This window comes from Paramisgurnus dabryanus, chromosome 4 (genome assembly GCF_030506205.2).
Source record: "Paramisgurnus dabryanus chromosome 4, PD_genome_1.1, whole genome shotgun sequence".
Taxonomy (NCBI): domain Eukaryota; kingdom Metazoa; phylum Chordata; class Actinopteri; order Cypriniformes; family Cobitidae; genus Paramisgurnus; species Paramisgurnus dabryanus.
Genome location: NC_133340.1, coordinates 45,170,404 through 45,188,536, shown reverse-complemented (window position 1 = coordinate 45,188,536; position 18,133 = coordinate 45,170,404). Strand labels below are relative to the sequence as shown.

Genomic DNA, 18,133 nt, shown 5'->3' with positions numbered 1-18,133 from the left:
CCTGCTTGCAATTGATTCTACGACGCCTCTTTGATAGAGGTTGCTGCTGGGACGGCGCAGAAACTGGGACGGCTGCCGGTGGATGTCCTTGGCGAAAAGAAGACTAAGACCCTGCTGTCGACGAAGGCGATTTTGCCTAGCTTCTCCTGCTTTAAAACCGGCTTTACCGATAAGTACGCATTAGAATGTCAGGTAATTTTTTTGCACAACCCTAACTCTTTCACCGCCAGCGTTTTTAAAAAAAGTTGCCAGCCAGCGCCAGCGTTTTTCATGATTTTCACCAAAGTTTAATGTCTTCCAAAAAATTTTCTTCTTCAAATATATAAACATACAATATACCAAATGAAAGAACAGACCCTCTGCTTTCAAACAAACAAAAAAAAAAAACTTTCATCCTACCTTCAGTAGTTCTTTTGTAATCAGCTTTTGAATATGGGTAGGTTTTTGCAAAAACACCACATTTTGAGCAAAAAGCTGAGATAATTCAATTTTTGTGACGGACTTTTCATAGAGATCCCATTCAGAGCGATCTTTAAAACAGACACGGACATGCAGCCGCTTACCATAGGGCAATACTTCCGGGTTTAAAAAGTTGCGGAAAGTTGCCACCTAGTGGATAATAGCGGTATTGCGGAAAGACGGAAAAACTCGTCATTGGCGGGGAAGCGTTTTCTCTTGATTGTCGAGATATCTCGTCAATGGCGGGGAAAGAGCTAACAGACAGGTGGTAGCTGCAGGTCGACGCCGAGGCAGGATGTGATTTACCTGTATTGCCTCAGTCTGCGTCTGGGCAGCGTAAAATGCTGGGCAAGGCTCTTGACCTCATCGCTGAAGAACCCTTACGAAAATTAACCATGGTTTTACTACAGTTAAAACTAAAAAAACATGGTAACTGTAGTTAAACCATGGTAACCACAAAAAATATTGTTAATGGTTAGTGTACTAAAAATATTAATCCATACACCCAAAAAAACCATGGTTACTACAATTTTACCACAATAAAACCATGGTTAATTTTCGTATGGGAACCCACTCTAGGATGTGAGAGCCTTTAAGAAGTGAGTTTTATCTGCATCCTTCATATCTGCCAGGCACAGTCAGAGATGGCGTTCCTGGACCACTAGCATGGACATTGCACGCCCGACAGTCTGTGCGGTGACCTTGGTTGCACGGAGCGCCAGGTCAGTGGCCAAACGCAGTTCTTGAAGGGCTGCCGGATTGTGACCATTCTTGTGCAGGTCTTTCAGAGCCTTAGCCTGATGAACCTGCAGCAAGCCATTGCATGCAGGGCTGAGGCCGCCTCCCCACAGGCTTGATAGGCACTGTAGAGTGGATAAGTGCTTACAAGCCCGTGAGGGCAGGGGCGGCTTATCCATCCAGGAGGCAGCGGTGGCTGGACACATTTGAAATTTGGATAATGAAGCACACAGGAGTAGAAAGCACCACACACTCTGGAAATAAAAGAGGCAAGCGGAATCCACTGCAGCGCGATAACGCCAACTATTCATACAGACGCTCTCTCTCAAAACATCTGCTTCTGTCTTCAGCAGTTGACTACAAAGCGAAAAGCTAATGATGCAATTCCTGCTGGAATTTATACCCACCTGGTGAGGTGGTGTAAGCAGTTGCAAATACTGCATGCAAACATTCATTGGCTCTTTTACATACAATCAAAGCTGATTGGTCTCTCTAAAGGACTTTCCTAATTTGTCGGTCACAATGTGACATCATATCGACTGAAAGGGAACATATGTTATGGTACAGTTGAAGTCAAATTTAATTGCTGGTCATACATATGTTGTTTATTTTTGATTGTGGTATGCATTATTAGTAATGATGCAAAGTCGGCAACACCAAAGCTCCAAAAATATCAAAAATGTTTATTAATTAAAAACAGTGCTAGGCATCAGGTAACGTTTCGAGCACGCAGGCTCTTCATCAGACGATGCATTATTAGAAATATATTTATTCCCTATTTAAGTAGATAGGACTTTGGTCTTGCAGAACTGAAATAACTGCCTTGAGGCGTTGCAAACAAAGCCGCCAAATGTCATGACTTCCCTAAAGGGCTTTGACTATGGTTAGGCGGTCTTTTATCTCACCTATAAATATCTACAATCAGGCCAATCTCAACAGACTTCTCTGCAGGTGCATCATTAATGTGTTTAAGGTGTTTTTCAATTAGATATTTTTAAACTCTTGTTTTACTGACATTTTTGTTTCCAATATTTAGATTGGCTCCAAGTGGAAAGATGTGGCATCTAAATGTATCCGGGGACACTTCCAGCCGCTTCTCTTGTTCTATGCCAATCCAGATGGTACTGCAGTGTCTAATGAGGATGCCCCTAGACAGACCACCATGTGGTCCCGATATAACGTTTCTCTAAATGGGAGAGGGACAGGTAAGACTGCTTTATAAAACAGTAACTTTGTTTTAAATTATTTAAAGACCACCTTTCAACAGGAGGTGAAAGTTGTGTAAATTATGCGCATGATATTCAATTTGTGTCTCAGATTTTGAGCACAATTCCCATTTGTATGGTGCGCATTCTAGGTGGATGAGTTGATTTCTGCATGGTTTTCTGAACTCTGCAGTGGACAGGGATTATCACTCTCTCTCTCTCTCTCTCTCTCTCTCTCTCTCTCTCTCTCTCTCTCTCTCTCTCTCTCTCTTCTAATCCTTTCATTCTGGCCTCTGCATTGCTCTGTTATCTCCCATCCCCTCCGAGAACGTCCCTGCAATCTCTCGTCCACTCACTTTTCTCTTACTGATGTTCTTAATGGATGTTATGCCTAGGCTGTCATACTCACAAACCCCTATTGGAATGGGTAAACATTCTTATTTATCCTTAAATATCTGTAAGTAGTTTTTCATTTATCCTTTCTTTATACTACCAGTTATTTTCATTTTATTTTATGTTATATAAATATATAAAGTGTAACAGACAGCCACATATGTGAATGTTTCTGTTGCTTTGCCATTACCTCATACATTTGTATGCACAGTGGGATGCAGCACAGGACCGTTTTTGAATTGGCAACTAATGCAGCTGTACAGTAAAGTTTCATTTGAACTGTTAAAAAATATGTCCATAACTTTCATGCTCTGCTGGGCTTATGAGTATCTTTTGTATACTGTGAAACGTTCTAATGTGTTATTTGGATTTGTTCCTCTTGTGCTTTTGGAAGGATGTTTATTGTGGGATTTGTGCTAGCTTGCTCTTCTAGTCTCTGCTGAGCCATGTGCTTTAGACTGAGCTGGCAACATTTCTGCTGAGCAGAACACCAATGCGGTGTCTGTAGTGATAGAGCACTCACAGTGCCAGAAGTTTATCAAACTTTTCACTGCCTGCAAATGCCAGCCTTCAGTGCAGCATAGCCTTTTAAAGTAGCCTTTGGAAAAAGCATTTGGCTGCAGTGCATTAGAGACTTTGATTTAAATTGTAATAAAATAAGTGTATTTATTATTTTTGCCGGTTTAAAATAATTTTATTTCAGTGGTTAGTGTTATAAGTTTGAATCTCAGTCTGGATCATTTTTTTTTCTTCATTTTCCTCCATTTCCTTCAGTGTCCACATACCAATAAAACATAAAGAACAAAAAAAATGGCAGGAAAATCATTAAGAAATAGTTAATCATTTAAAAATTGCTTTGGCATTGGTTTGTTCTCAAGGTTAGTAATTTTTTATTTTCTTGCTGATCATTGTTGAGATCATTTTGGGTACAGCTAGTGGTAGATTCGTTTTGCTCTTCATCTACAGGGTTTGCAGTAATCCATGAGCTTGTTTTGCCCTCTGCAAACATCTGGAGCGGCTTATAGAGTGTCCTATATAAGTATGTTATGAGCAAGTGTGTCCTTTCTCTCTCCCAACAGAAGTCTGCGGGCACTGCAGAGATGCAATGTACTGTAGTTTAGGGGGTCATTTCTACCCAAAGCTGTTTGTTTAGTTTCATATTGCAGTGGCTTTTATGATTACTTAACACAATGTCCCCTGGACGCAATACTAAATTTATTTGCAATGGTCAGCAATACACCAGAACAGCAGGGCTGTCAGGTTGGATAGCACAGCATAGCTTAAGATAGGATAGGAAAGCATAGTACTGTATACTTTAAGATAGGATATAGTCTACTCAGGACATAATTAGAAAATAAACTGCTTTGCAAATTATTACATCATTCCACATTGTCTGAAACTGGTACACATCCCAAAAGACAGGAGGACTTTAAACAATTCAAGTTTTTATTGTTGTTTACATGTCTGTGTGGTGTTTTTAATATGTTTTAAGGTAAAACATTTGCAAATGTATCATTCAACACGAATGCTGAGTATTTTCTCCACAAACTTGCAGTTTTTCCAAAGAAATCGACCCTGTTTCTGTAACCTATCACGTCAACACAGAATAAGTCATTAAAGAATGGTATTATGTATAACGAAACAATATTGACAAAGAGATCTTGAATACATTGTTAACTTACTAATATTGCTGGCAAAATTGCTTAAATTTACCCCCATTGAAATTTGAAAACAAAAATCATAAATATGCTTACTTTAAAATATAATGATATAATTTTTTGATCCCCGTAAACACAATGTAATTTTTGTACTATAAAATTGTATACTATGGTTCAGCTTACACTTGTTCTATACTTGTTTCTTCAATATTAAAAGCAACTTAGATATTGAAAAACTAAACAAACAAACACAGTTGAACAATGTGACTAGGTAGTTCGAGCCATAGATATGTATAAATGCTGCATAGACTCAGAACAGAAAATGCTCCAAATACGCAACTGATGTATGTATTGTAAAACCGCTACATGCCTGGAACTGCCAAATGGGGCATATGTATATATATCTATGGTCCGAACTAGTGCAATTTAGTGGAGGCGGGGACTACTATGCGGGAATGCATATTCATGGTTCTGCATATACTTAATGAGGCAAGGGTGTAGATTCAAACTTGAAGAAATTATCAGAGAAAGAAATATTATACATGCTATTTTGGTGCCAAAGATGTTTGAAGTACTAAAATTACCGACCACAGGGGAACATTGAATGTTGTGTCTTTTATTCTGTAAAGCACAAAAGACGTTTGGCAGAATATTCATGCTGTGATCACTTTCTAAAGCACAGCAGCCTTTGGTTTGCATATGTATCATCTCCTTATTTTTTATGAGAAAGGGGCTGAAGCAACATGGGAATATGTGAAAGATGACAAAATCTTTTAATGTCATTTTTGGAAAATATCTAGTTTTACTCAGCATATAGAGATTTAATGCTTATGCTTAGATAACGCATTTCCTGTCAGAACTCTTAACAATAAAATGAATGGGAGTACACACTGCATTTAGAAAACTGTAAAGATTGAATGAACTTTAGATTGCTTTTAATATAAGTGTCAGTATCATAATTAATTTTGAAGTTTTGCAATGCCTTTTGTCCGTAAAGTATTTATCTGAAAAAAGCAACTTTGAGTTAAGTTGTAACTGTGATTTCTCTCTCTTTTTGGGACAGACACTCAGCTGTCAGGCTCAAGGAAACTAGACAGTGTGAGAGATGTGAGTGCCGGTTCTCAACGAACAAATCAGGGACCCCACAAAACAACAATGCAGTCTTCAACCAATCGGTGTAAGTCATTGTCATCGATGCATGCCTACACATTTTATGCTTCTATTTAATGAGGCACTACAAAGTTTGAAAAGAATTGCATTAGAAAGTACTTTCCAGTAGTGATCACACCAATGTCCTTCTTTTGAATATCCCAGTTAAAGTGCTTCCAGAAAGTCCCAGGGAATTTTCTCACAGAGGACAGAGGAGAGAGAGTGAAAGAAGCTACAGAAGGTCAGATTCCCTCCAACACAAAGGTACATTTATTCAAATACATATTTCAGTATAAACATTTGGGAACCTGGATCAAAAAATAATTCTCCGTCTAAAGCTAATGCCCATGTTTATGTATGCTAATTAGGGTAAATATACAGTACAGGTTCGTTTTCATGGGGGGCACACGTCATAAAGTGAGAAACAGACTGAACAACTAAAACCCATAAAGAAAAAGTTTCTTTTTACATTATTGACTTATACATTAAGCTACGTTTAGCATTTTTTCTAATGGCTTTATAAAATGAAAACACGTGAAATTTAACGCATTGTGCATGCTTGTAGGCTTGCCTATACATAGTATAAATTATTAATAAAATTTATACTTAATTTGGTTTTCTAATATTACCGTTGTAATGTGTTAAGCTACGTGCAGGCACAGTGGGAAAACATCTAGTTTAACAAATAGCTACTCAACTAACAAGCAAAACTGCCAGAGATTCCCTCAAATGAAGCAATTTGGCCATCAAATTTTGTGCATGAATCGTGGACTGAACTAGCTGGGGGCATTTTCCTCTTACAGACGTAGCTTCTAAGGGCAAGTTACATACAGGAAAAAAGTCTAGAGTACTGGCCAATCTCCAGAATATCAGCAAACCATATGTGCTCTTACACTGCAGCAAGCATATAAGCATATATATCAAAATACTTACTGCAGCATTTATATAATTTTGTGTTAATGCAATAAAACAGTACATATACATTATATTATATTCTCCTTGTGGTTTAAAAGAGTTGTATAAGCTAGGCTAGATACCACAAGATTTAATTAAATTGTGTGCATAATATACTGTACAATGAAATAAGTTTGGTTTAGTGCATCTGGAATGGGTACCCAAAATAGATTTTAAAATATTGTAATATTTTATAATAATAATAAAAAATGCATTTCATTGTTGACATAGGGGTCCTGACATGATATGTCTGTACAGGAATTATTTTATAGCCTTTTTGTAAATGTAGAATTGTTTTGTTTTTATAAGATATAATCTATCCTCGATCATCATCTCCGCCTGAGAATGGCCCGAGATCTCATTCTGACCAGAGGCAGAGAACTCTCCCCTCACGAGCCTCTCGGTCTGAGCACTCTGCAACACATCCTCGTGGATCACCCCAGGAGTCTCGCTCAAACCACGGAATGGCAACCAGCAGCAGCCGTCACAACGACTCATCTCTCGGCCATCGCGGGTCCATGAATGTCCCTGAGCAAGGCAAATCAAAGTCCTCGTGGAGACCAGTCCGAGAAGTCCTTAATGTAGACAGCGTGCTGAGTGAACTAGAACGACGTCAGCAGCAGCAGCAGCGTGGAAGTCCTCGATGCGGACGTCGCTTTGGTCAAGAGAGAGGATTGATGAAGGAGAAACAGAAAGGTTTGATGACTATCTATGAAGATGACTCACGGCTAGAGACGGAAAGTCAAAGCTCCCAGGAGTCTCAGCGACAGATGATGGTGGCGGGGCCAAAAGGCGGAGCTAATGTAGCACAGCAGAGCGATAACTGGATGATCCAGAGGACAGAGTCAGGGTACGAGAGCAGCGATAGGTTAAGCAGTGGCTCCACTAATCCTGACTCACCAGGTGTGGAGAACTTCACAGGCAAAGAGCTTAGAACCAATCAAGATGCACAGCACCTCAGGTAAGGGTAATGTTTCACGTTAAAATAATATGCAGATATTCGGTATGACTTAAATAGGTCATGTCGGTTTTCTCAGGGATCAAGGCCATAATAATCAAGGAGACTCAAAAAAGGAGGCAGTGCGTTCTCCACTGTACCACAGTGAGTATAACATATAGAAACACCCTTTACCCCTAGCATGCTGTGAAATCTTTCCTCGTCATTGAATATTTATCTCTATGTCAATTAATAGAAAACATTTGCTTAAAAAAGTGTTCCTGATTAAATTTTATGTTAATCTGCAATACCGGAGTATCCACTAGACTGCACTTATGAAAAAACTGAAGCTAAAATGTTAATTACTAATTTTAAACTCTGTGTATGTTTTGATAATCGTTCTGAGTCTGATCTCTAACAAAATTCCTAGAAAAAAAATGCAATTATTTCAGCTTTTGCAAACAAAAGCGAACCGTCTCCGCATTGGATAAGAACACGCTATCTTATAAATAGTATTGAGACACTGATTGTTTTGATGTACTACAGTGAATTGCCACGTCACAGCCCGTGACGTTTACATGATATGGAGTTAAACACGGAAGACAAAAAATTACAAAAAAGCTAATGTTAAAATTAACAGATACTAACATTGTCTTCTATGATGTGCAACACAACTAACTTTGTTAATATCTATAAAAAAAGTGTTGGTTAGTGTTTCATGACGCTTTAAAGAAAATATATCGCCTGGTAGTGAACTTTGAGCTTTATAATTTTGCAGGTATTATTTATGCTATTACAGCAACATTACGCACTAACTAAAGTTTGAAAAATGGGATCGTGACCTTTAAATCCTTGTTCCTGTGTGACACAGCTCAAATACTACAATACAATATAAATACACACAGAACAAAGTGCCAGATCAGGAGTGTCAAAATAATTTAATTTATCAACTCTTTTATTACACTGCATAATTAAATACGACTGGTTTTGGTAGTAACTCAATCATACCTAGCTTTGAAAGTAGAAGCCCATGAGATAAAAGTTTTTTTTCAAAGTTTTTAAGAGTACAAAGATTATTCAAAAAGTAAATGTGGTAACAAAAATGCAGACATGTAGCATGCGCTCAGATTTCTTTGTGATCCCTTTATTCTTTAGGAAATAAAATTGAGATTAATTTTCATGTTCTGAAAAAAAACCTAATTATTTTATTGCTATTATAAATTTGAAAGCGGCCATGGTCTGGGACAATTAAAATGTGTGGGATTGATTCCCGGAGAATGCTTTGGCTTGATAAAATGTGTATTTTAAATGCAATGTAATTGATTAAAGTGCCTGCCAAATGCAGAATTGTAAAGCATAATTTCCTATTTTTCAAATTATATTCTCAACATTAAATTATTTATATTGTTATAGGTTGCATATTATAAAAGATTTTGGCTCTTTTATGCTCTTTATTTCTTTACTTTCCTGTTTTTCATACAAAAACAGATAAAAAAACTTTCATGCTTTAAGATGGAAATATCAGTTAGTGTACAGTGGCTTGTACACACAGGGGTGCCGTAGGTTCATCTTCATGCAAAACTATACTAGATAATTCCCAGCGAAAAGAGTGCAGCAAAGCTATTAGTCATCTGAGGAAGTTCCAAAAAGGCTTACAGTACTCATCTACAGGTTTTTTATGTATCCTTTGTGTGATTTAATTCAACCATAATTCTCACTAATTCTACAGCACATGGTAGCCCAGGAATCCCTCAGTTTTTCTCTCTACTTCACCTAAGCTATAAAAAGGAAGTGGCTTGAATTTTGAACACTTTACAAAAATTATGTATTTAAGCAATATCGCTCGAGTAGGAGTGTTACATTGCTCTATATCATCACGGCTGTGATTAGGCCAGAGGCACGAGGCCGCAGGCAATCACAGCCGTGATGATATAGAGCTGTATCACACGACTCCGAGAGCTTGTAGCTAATGAAATTTAGATGAAAATTAGCTTGTAGCTAATTATGGTATGGCCGAGTACCATGCACTGTCCCTGTCAAATAAACAAATAAATAAATAAATAAATAGATATTGCTTTTAAACAACAGTTCGACGGCACAGGTTCAAAAAAAGAAAACTAGAAAACAACAACAGAGTTATTTTAAAAGCCTCTTTGTTTGGGAACTACTTTTTTCATGAATTTGAAGGCCAGAATGACAGACAACACTTTCGGCTGATTTGAATGTCATAATAACTCCATAGATGGAATAGCCGTCTCTTAGTATTACCGTTTCTTGGTCACAAAGTGTAGTTTTAAGATTAGTTCAGTCGAGAATATTTATGTATAATATTAAATTCTGCAGTTGATTAGTAAAGATAGCGCCTATTTGAACATTTGCTTAGAAAGATTTGGTACGTGAGAACCAGACGCATCAGCGGACATCAGTGTTTGCCCACCCCGCACATCATTGCCATATCTGGGCTACATCTCTGAATGAGATTTCCTGGCTCTGATGTAGGCCTATCTGTGTTCAAAAATGAGATTAAACCCATTGTATTTGGTGTCATGAAACTATTACTTGTTTACTTTGTTTTGGCACAAGGTAAAAGTTAATAAAACTATATTTAAACAGTGTACAGCATAAATGGGTACACCCCCTTTGAAAATTAAGATTTTTCTCCATTTGTTAGTAAATATGAGACCAATTTGCTTTCTTTTTTATAAAACAGTTTTATTAAACATTTATGTTTCTTAACATAATAGTAAAAGTCACTTACCATCTTAAGGATATGAAAAATAACACATTTAAATCAAATGAGGTGATGCAAAAATAATAAATTTATAAAACTGGTGTGTAAAAATACAGCAAATTGGTCTCATATTTACTAACAAATGTAGAAAAATCTTAATTTTCAAAGGGGGTGTACTCATTTATGCTGTGCACTGTATACTATTTATTTTCCATTTAATCTTAATGCGGTACAAGCACTCTCTTTATTACTGGACTTTGTTCTTGTCAGTACTACATATAACAGTATTTTTACACAAAACAGTTTTTTTTATAAGTCAGAAATATGTTTCTGTTTCGTTGTATCTCACAACGTGTTTTAATAATCACGTCACACAAAAAAAAAATTATTAAGTGTCCCAATGTTAAAGCTGCAGTGCTTACCTGGAGTTTCAAACAGTGTGTTTGCATTCTTTTAACGGGAGGAGAGACGCGTAAACAGATCTTCAACAGGATAATCACTTCCGATTGGGATTCACGAGCTAGTAAAATTTTTAGACACGGAGAGTGTTTAAAAACAGCGTGTGTGTCCGTGCTCTGTTAGCAGCTTTTCCAGTCTGAGATGACAAATGGCTCCTAAAGAAGCCCCAATCACTAATACTAAGTAGGTGGCAGCTGAATGATACAAGCGGTGAAGCGGTTAATTTTATGTTATCAGTAGAATATCGCATGCCTGACAGGGATCTCTTAGCCAATCAGATTCGAGAAACAGAAAGAACTGTTGTATAATATAAAAGAACATGGGAATGGAGCAGTAGGTTACATACAATGTACAGTACTGTTGTAGTGTAGTTGCACTACGGTTGCGTTGCATTCGGAAAATCAAACCTGTGATATATCTGTATTTCAAATCTGCATTTAGCATTCACAAACCATCTTGATTTTCCCAGAAGGCCTGAAATTTAAAGCTCTGACTTGTAAATAAAAACCAGTAAGAAAGCACACTGTTGAAAAGAGAGAAAATAACAAGAGGCTAAAATCCAAAAAACATTATCAGTTGTGAAATGTATTCCATAGGCTTACTAAAGCCTAAATTTTACACTTAGCAGGGCATGTCATGTCCTGTGACTTTATCCCCACATAGAGCTCAGCAGGTTGGCAGGAAAGAGATGAATAGTCTTGTCTATTTATAAATAATTGAGTAGGATGTGTCCTAGTGAGTGTGTCTGTGCCCGCTGTGATCAGCAGAGAGGGATTCTGGCAGCTCTGTTTCTTTGACATTACACACCTAAGACACTGTTTAGGCTTTACTGTCAGTTTTGTTATCATATCAATCCCAGAAAATACTTTTTTCTATATATTTCAATATTTTTTTGTCTCTTTTAGGCAAACATTTGGTTAAAATTCAGGGACAGAACTCAGAACATCTCATAAAAGGCAGCCCAAGTTCAAGGTATTTCTTGACTTTATCTTTACCTAGCAAATATGCTAAATGTACAAGTTATTATTTGAAAAGCATTAATTGGTTTTATATTCCAGATTCGGTTGTTTTAATCCATTGTGGGGTCAGTTATAGACAGATGTATTCCTGGTTGGAAATTTTAGAGCAGCTTACATCGCTTACATAGCATGCCACAAATGTACAGTACTTTAAAGTGTTAGTTCACCCAAAAATGAACATTCTGTCATTCTTTACTCACTTTCATGTTGTTCTTAACGTGTATAAGTTTTTTATACTGTTAAACACAAAAGAAGATATTTTAATAAGCGATGGTAAGCACACAGTTGATGGTACTGTACCCATTAACTTCCATAGTAGGAATAACAAATACAATGGAGGTCGACTATCCCAAATACCATGATGAACTATCCCTTTATGCTCTGTTGACATACTTTTGTGCCATGCTTTTGATTGACATTAAAAATAATTTTGACACACTGTAAAGTATACTTTAGATTGTTTAAACAGAAAACTGGAGAAATGATATACAGTGTAGGAAAACAGCAAACATCTACCAATATACAGTATACTTTATAACAAAATAAGTCAAAATCTACAGTAAATAAGAACATCACTGTTTTACAGAAGGAAGGTTAGATGTTCGTCCTGTGGCTGCAGGAAAGGTGGCACTGCAGAGAAGGACCCATCAATGACTGAACCTCAAGCAGAGCAACAGGAAGTTACCATGCGATGGCATCATAACCCAGAAAGCCCCCTACTGCACCGCTTGGGCAAGATCAGTAGTCCTGAATGCAACAGTTCTGATGAACTCACAAACCCTCTTTCAGAGCCAGAAGACAGCGCTTATCGTTCCAGCACTAGTGAGGTGGCTCCACTTGAATCACCAAGCCTGAATCGCTCCAGTTACCTGCAGCCAAGGGAAGAGTCAGCCATACGTTCATCGATACCAACTCACTCAAAACACGCACAACGACCGATTGAGATTAAGACTCCACCCTTTCGTCCCAGAACGTTACAGGAGATGTCACAGACCGGTTCAAGGACATCCGGTCGTAGCGTTGCTGCATCTCACTCCAGCTCGCTACACAGAAGAGTGGAAGTCAATTGCACGTGCCCAAGCTCATCCGACGTGAGTTCAAAATCAGGTTCTGACCAGGAGAGAGGAGAGCAGGTGTCCAGTGAACCTGATGAAAGATCTTGTGGTTGGGAAAAGCCTTCTCCCTCAGTCTCCCCAGGATCTGGAGTAGCACTGACCACTTATTTCTCTGTGGATAATTGTATGACAGACACATACAGACTGAAGTATCACCACCAGAGGCCGCTGGTTCTTTCTTTGCCTGAGCTGAGAGTACCTGCTAGAGATGGAAGAGACTTGGTGCATTTAAATCGCACAGAGAGCCATTCTGAGCGTGCCAAAAATAAGCCTGACTCTGGTATGTTAAAGCTTAATAGATCTGTTAATTTATTCTTGGTTGTTTGTGACCCTGCCTGTGCAGATCAGGGCTTTGAACCAGAATTTTTTCCCAATTGGTTCGTTCCGAACAGAAACAGTATTTTAACGTTTCCGGTTTTCGGTTCAACCCTAAAATTGACGTTCCTGAACCGGTTAGAACAAAAAAATAAAGTTCCCGAACCGGTTAATAACGTTCCATAACAGCGGTTATTTATTTGTATATATATAGTGGTTATATATTATAGCAGAATAAAAAACGTGTGTTAATAGGTTCTCATTATGAATTAAGCAGGTATGAAGATAATTTCAAAATTTTTACAACGCAATGTAAACTTTTTATTAAACATAACAAGAGCATTCATCTTGTAAACGGATTTGAAATGATGATGTGCTGAGTGATGACTGTCGCGTCACATAGAGTCATCTGCTTAACTCAGCAGTAAGTTTTATTTAATCTCAAATATCAAATGGTTCGTGCTCTCTATCATCAAAAACAATCACAGCAAACAGCACGTGCAGGGTTAATGTACTTGTCAATGCCGCTCACAAACGCGCGAGGCTATGTATGTGTGCTTGTCAATGACGGTTACTGGTCACAAACACGCTCAAGCGTGGAGTATGTGTGCTTGTCAATCACGGGCAATAAATAAGTAGGCTGATCATTAGGACATTAAACTTATATTATTAGTCTACATAATTTTACTTAACTCTCTATCTTGTCATCAAACATTAAAAAAAGGCTATGTAAGCGGCATAACTGTAATTCTGACATGCCTACATTTGTTGAGTGCACTTAAACACGCGCGCACACACAGACGGAGGACGAATTCCAAATGGCGCTTCGGGAAGAAGATGCAGCTTAAACAGTCACTCCACATAAAGTGAAAATTACGTTGTTTTTCAGTGCTTTATTCACCAAATGTATTATACACAGTAGTGACACAGTAGCGCAACTCTCTCTCAAGTTTATACATCAAGAGTTCTGATCTTTAAAGGGCGGAGTTGGACCGGACACATTCAACCGCATGTTCGTACAGAAAATTGCTCACTTTAGCATCTTTTGCGGTTAAATTGTTTAAAATCACTTAAGTGTTAACATTTGCAAGCCTTTGAAACACTTGCAAATGATCAACTTTCACCCTATTTAAATTTGCGTATTAATCAGCGAATCGCATACGAGCCGAACCGTGGGTCATGATCTATATGGATCACGTATCAACTGTGATCCGTTACACCACTAATTAGTAAAAAACAAACATCTTGAGATACTTGGTAGCCTCCAATATTTACCTCTTATGATTGAGCATTAAAGCTTGAGTAGGCTTCTTGCTGGTGGCAAGCTTCTCATTTCTCCGATGAGTCAACGAAGCCCGGAAGTGAACTTCATCGAGTATTGCACATAAATCTTGTCAAAGGATGAAAAAATAACGGTATTAACCGTTTACCATTATTTTAAATAAACGTTTCTGTTCCGGAACATATATTTTTTGAAAGTTTCTGGTTTCGTTTCTGTTCCTTGCAAAACATCAAAAGTTTCTGGTTTTCGTTTTCGTTCCGTGAACCAGTTCAAAGCCTTGGTGCAGATCCAGCTAAAGTCATGTTTTGTGATTTACTGTTTTCTATATAAAATCATTCATATTATATAGACAAATATAAAGAACAAGTATAACCCTGATATATTGACTGAGTAACGCCAATGTCGAAATCAATGACTTATATCAAATTTTCATGCTCCTAATCCCATAATTATATTATGAGACTTTAGGGAGGATTTCACAAGCAGGGTCACATTTAGGCTTATGTATTTTATACAATTAAGGTCTGCTAAGCAACTGGGACAGATTTGCTCAATTTATAGTTTGTGTTGACATTATAATGATAACTATATTGGCATCCACACCACCGGACAATAACAATAACTTTGCTAATTTGCTCTCGATGCGAGCATGCATACACACATATAAACACTTACATATACATGTATACTATTGGATGTTTAACAAATACCTATAAAATATGTGTGCATACTAATGTGAAATTTATACCAATACATCTTAAGTTAGTAATGCATACATATACATTTGGGAATAACTTGCATATACATGTAAACTTGATATATGCCTACACAAATAAACACTTGCATATAAACTTGATGCATGCACATATAAAAACTCGCACATAAATATAAACTCTGTCCATGCATAAACACCCATTAAACACTCGCATATACAAATAAACTTGATGCACGCATGCACATATAAACTCTCACACTTAAATATAAACTTGATGCACGCATACACATAAAAACACTTGCGCATACGTATAAACTCTGTCCGTGCATAAACACCCATTAAACACCTGCATATACATATAAACTTTCAGTTTAAAAGGAAGTTGTTTCAGTATAAACTGAAGGCATTTCAGTATAACAGAAGGCTTTTTAGTATTAAAGGTGACATAGAATGATTGAACGGGGTATTTATCCTTATTCTGTGATGTGACATGTAGACAAAAATTTTTTTGTTTGGGTCTGTAATGCCTTAGAAGCTTCCTAAAAACCTCTCTCAGATAGCTCTATTAGGGTGGGGGATTTTAAACAAGTGGTTTTGCACCTATTTGGCTCCCCCTACTGGCTTAACTTGCAATCTCATTACTGATTGGCTGACTTTGCTGCCACTCAAAAAAAGTAGCCAATTATTTTAAAGTGGAGGGGCAGTGAGATGCCTGTGATGTCATAAGCATCAGTTTTTCAGATTGGGCCGTTTTCTGGCTGACATTTCTAAAAGAGGAATTTCTATGAGACTGAGATGTTTAGCATGTCTAGAACTTTTCGTATGTTCATGAATGCTGGTAGACTACCATTATTCAACAAATACAAGGTAAAAATGGTTTTTCATTCTCTGTCCCCTTTAAGGAAGTCTCAATCAAGGGAATGAGCTAAGGTGACCACAGCTTCCATGGAGCAAGCGGTGCATCGCACTTGCAGTAAATAACAAAACACGTGAACTTTTATCCGAAAGCAGCACTGATTTAAATATTTGAAAATAAAGTCCATTACCCGACCTGCACTCGCAAATTGTGCTGTTATTAGAAACCTTTAAGTGTTTCCAGACAGAGCATGGATTTTTTAAAAAAGCAGCTGCCAGCGTATATGGAATCGAGTCAAAACGTTCTTGGCTTTTAGACCCGAAGTCTGCCTGTGCCATTCTAGCCTGGAATGTTAATATTATTCCACCCGTTCCATCAAATATTACCGGCTCACTTGCTGCATACCTGCCATGGAGTAAGGCCGTATAAAATAAATCCCTGAAATAAATCTGCATCATACTTGCATTCTTATTGCACATAAGGGCTGTGGCTTTTTTAATAACAAAGATGATACTTTAAACAAACTAAGTAAACCTATTTATTTATTGGCAAATGCAGAACAACGAGGAGCAACCAGATCAAAAGGTAGGCTACCCTCCTTTCTCCCTCATGATTACGAGCGAGTTGGCCAGATAGGTGGTATGGATTTTTTATATAGGCATACTCCATGGCAGAGTCCTGCACGCCGACGGGCGGGTACCCACGGGTATCCAGCGGGTAAGCCAATAAAATTTAATCTAATTGTCACGCTGGAGACAGGGAGCAGACTGAAGGTAGGTTAAACAGAGCTTAGCTGGATGAGTCTCTCTTGCAGATGACAGTGGACGGGTTCTTGGATGGAGCAGGCGAATGATGTGGAAATTCAGACGGCAAGCAGCGGATCTCCACAGGTAAGTCGAAGGTGAGTCCATTACTGACGAGACCAGATGATGAGTAAATGGGAGTGTGAGGGTTTTAAAGGGACATGGTGATGAGGCACAGGTGACGAAGATTAATACTCAGGGGAGAGTAGATGAGTGGGAGGAGTGAATAATGAAGTGGATGGTGATGGGATCCTGACAGTACCCCCTCCTCCTGAGGCGGCTGTTGACGACTATGAAGAAGGGTGAATATGGCGGTGAGGTCTACCTGGAAGTCTGGGAGCAGGGCGATCTGGATGGTTTGTATGGAACTGAGTGAGGAGAGTGGGGGTCCAAGATGTCCTGACAGGGTACCCAAAATGTTTCTAAGGGCCATAGTCTTCCCAGTCAATTAGGTACTCTAAACAAGGTCCTCGCTGCCGTGAGTCCATAATGTTACGGACTCGGTAGACGGGAATGGGAAGAGGAGGCACAACCTCAGTGTCAGAATCTGTGGGAACAGGAGTGACAGGATCAGTGAAGGGTTTTAAGAGTGAAACATGAAATGATGGTGAGATTCTGTACTGTGGAGATAAGTTAAGCCTGTAGGTGACTTTGTTCAACTGGTTCTGCACGGTTAAGGGACCAATGTAATGAGGATTCAGCTTACGGCAGGGTTGGCGGAGGCGGATGTCCCGAGTGGAAAGCCAAACCTTTTGGCCAGGTTAGTACTGGGGTGGATCAGAGCAATGACGGTTAGCTTGGTCTTCGTGCCTCCGTGGCCTTCATGCCTCAGCACCACCTGTTGGAGATGTATGTAAGCCTAATCCCAAACCCCCTTGCTCTGATGAAACCAGTCGTCGACAGCTGGAACAGAGGTACAGTTTACACCCCTTGGAGAACTGGTCTACGACAACAAACGTTGTGGTATGGGAAGAGGTACAAGTTTTCCCATGGGTAGTCTTCTAGGGGTATTGGTTATGCTGACTGAGGAGTAAGAGGGTACGCCTGCTACCTGGATGTCTAGAGCCTGGAGTGTGCAGAGTCCAGGTGTTTAATACGTAGGTGTTCGGGTACAAAGATGAGATTCTTGGGACTCCTGGCGGAGCGGGATGAAGAAGGTTTTCCTGGGTGATCTGCTCGTCCGAGATCCCAAATGATCGGGCTGATGAACATGGCTGGAAGGAGAATAGGTTTAGGTAGGAGGTCTTCTGAAGATGAATTATGGAAACCAGAGAGGGTATCAGCTTTTAGGTTCTTGCTTCCTGGTCAGTAGGTTACAGTGAAATTGAAGCAAGTGTAGAAAAGT

At 38.6% G+C, this 18,133-nt stretch overlaps 1 protein-coding gene across 4 annotated transcripts in view; it reads left to right on the top strand.

Annotated features, from left to right (window-relative positions):
- The window catches only part of usp53b (ubiquitin specific peptidase 53b), a 64,653-nt gene that overhangs the window by 36,780 nt on the left and 9,740 nt on the right, over nt 1-18,133 (top strand). For all 4 annotated transcript variants that reach the window (XM_065254796.2, XM_065254795.2, XM_065254798.2 and 1 more), the window contains 7 exons: nt 2,234-2,402; nt 5,517-5,630; nt 5,768-5,866; nt 6,866-7,517; nt 7,594-7,658; nt 11,589-11,655; nt 12,289-13,097. In XM_065254796.2, coding sequence (XP_065110868.1) covers nt 2,234-2,402; nt 5,517-5,630; nt 5,768-5,866; nt 6,866-7,517; nt 7,594-7,658; nt 11,589-11,655; nt 12,289-13,097 — 1,975 coding nt within the window. The remainder of the gene's footprint in view (nt 1-2,233; nt 2,403-5,516; nt 5,631-5,767; nt 5,867-6,865; nt 7,518-7,593; nt 7,659-11,588; nt 11,656-12,288; nt 13,098-18,133) is intronic.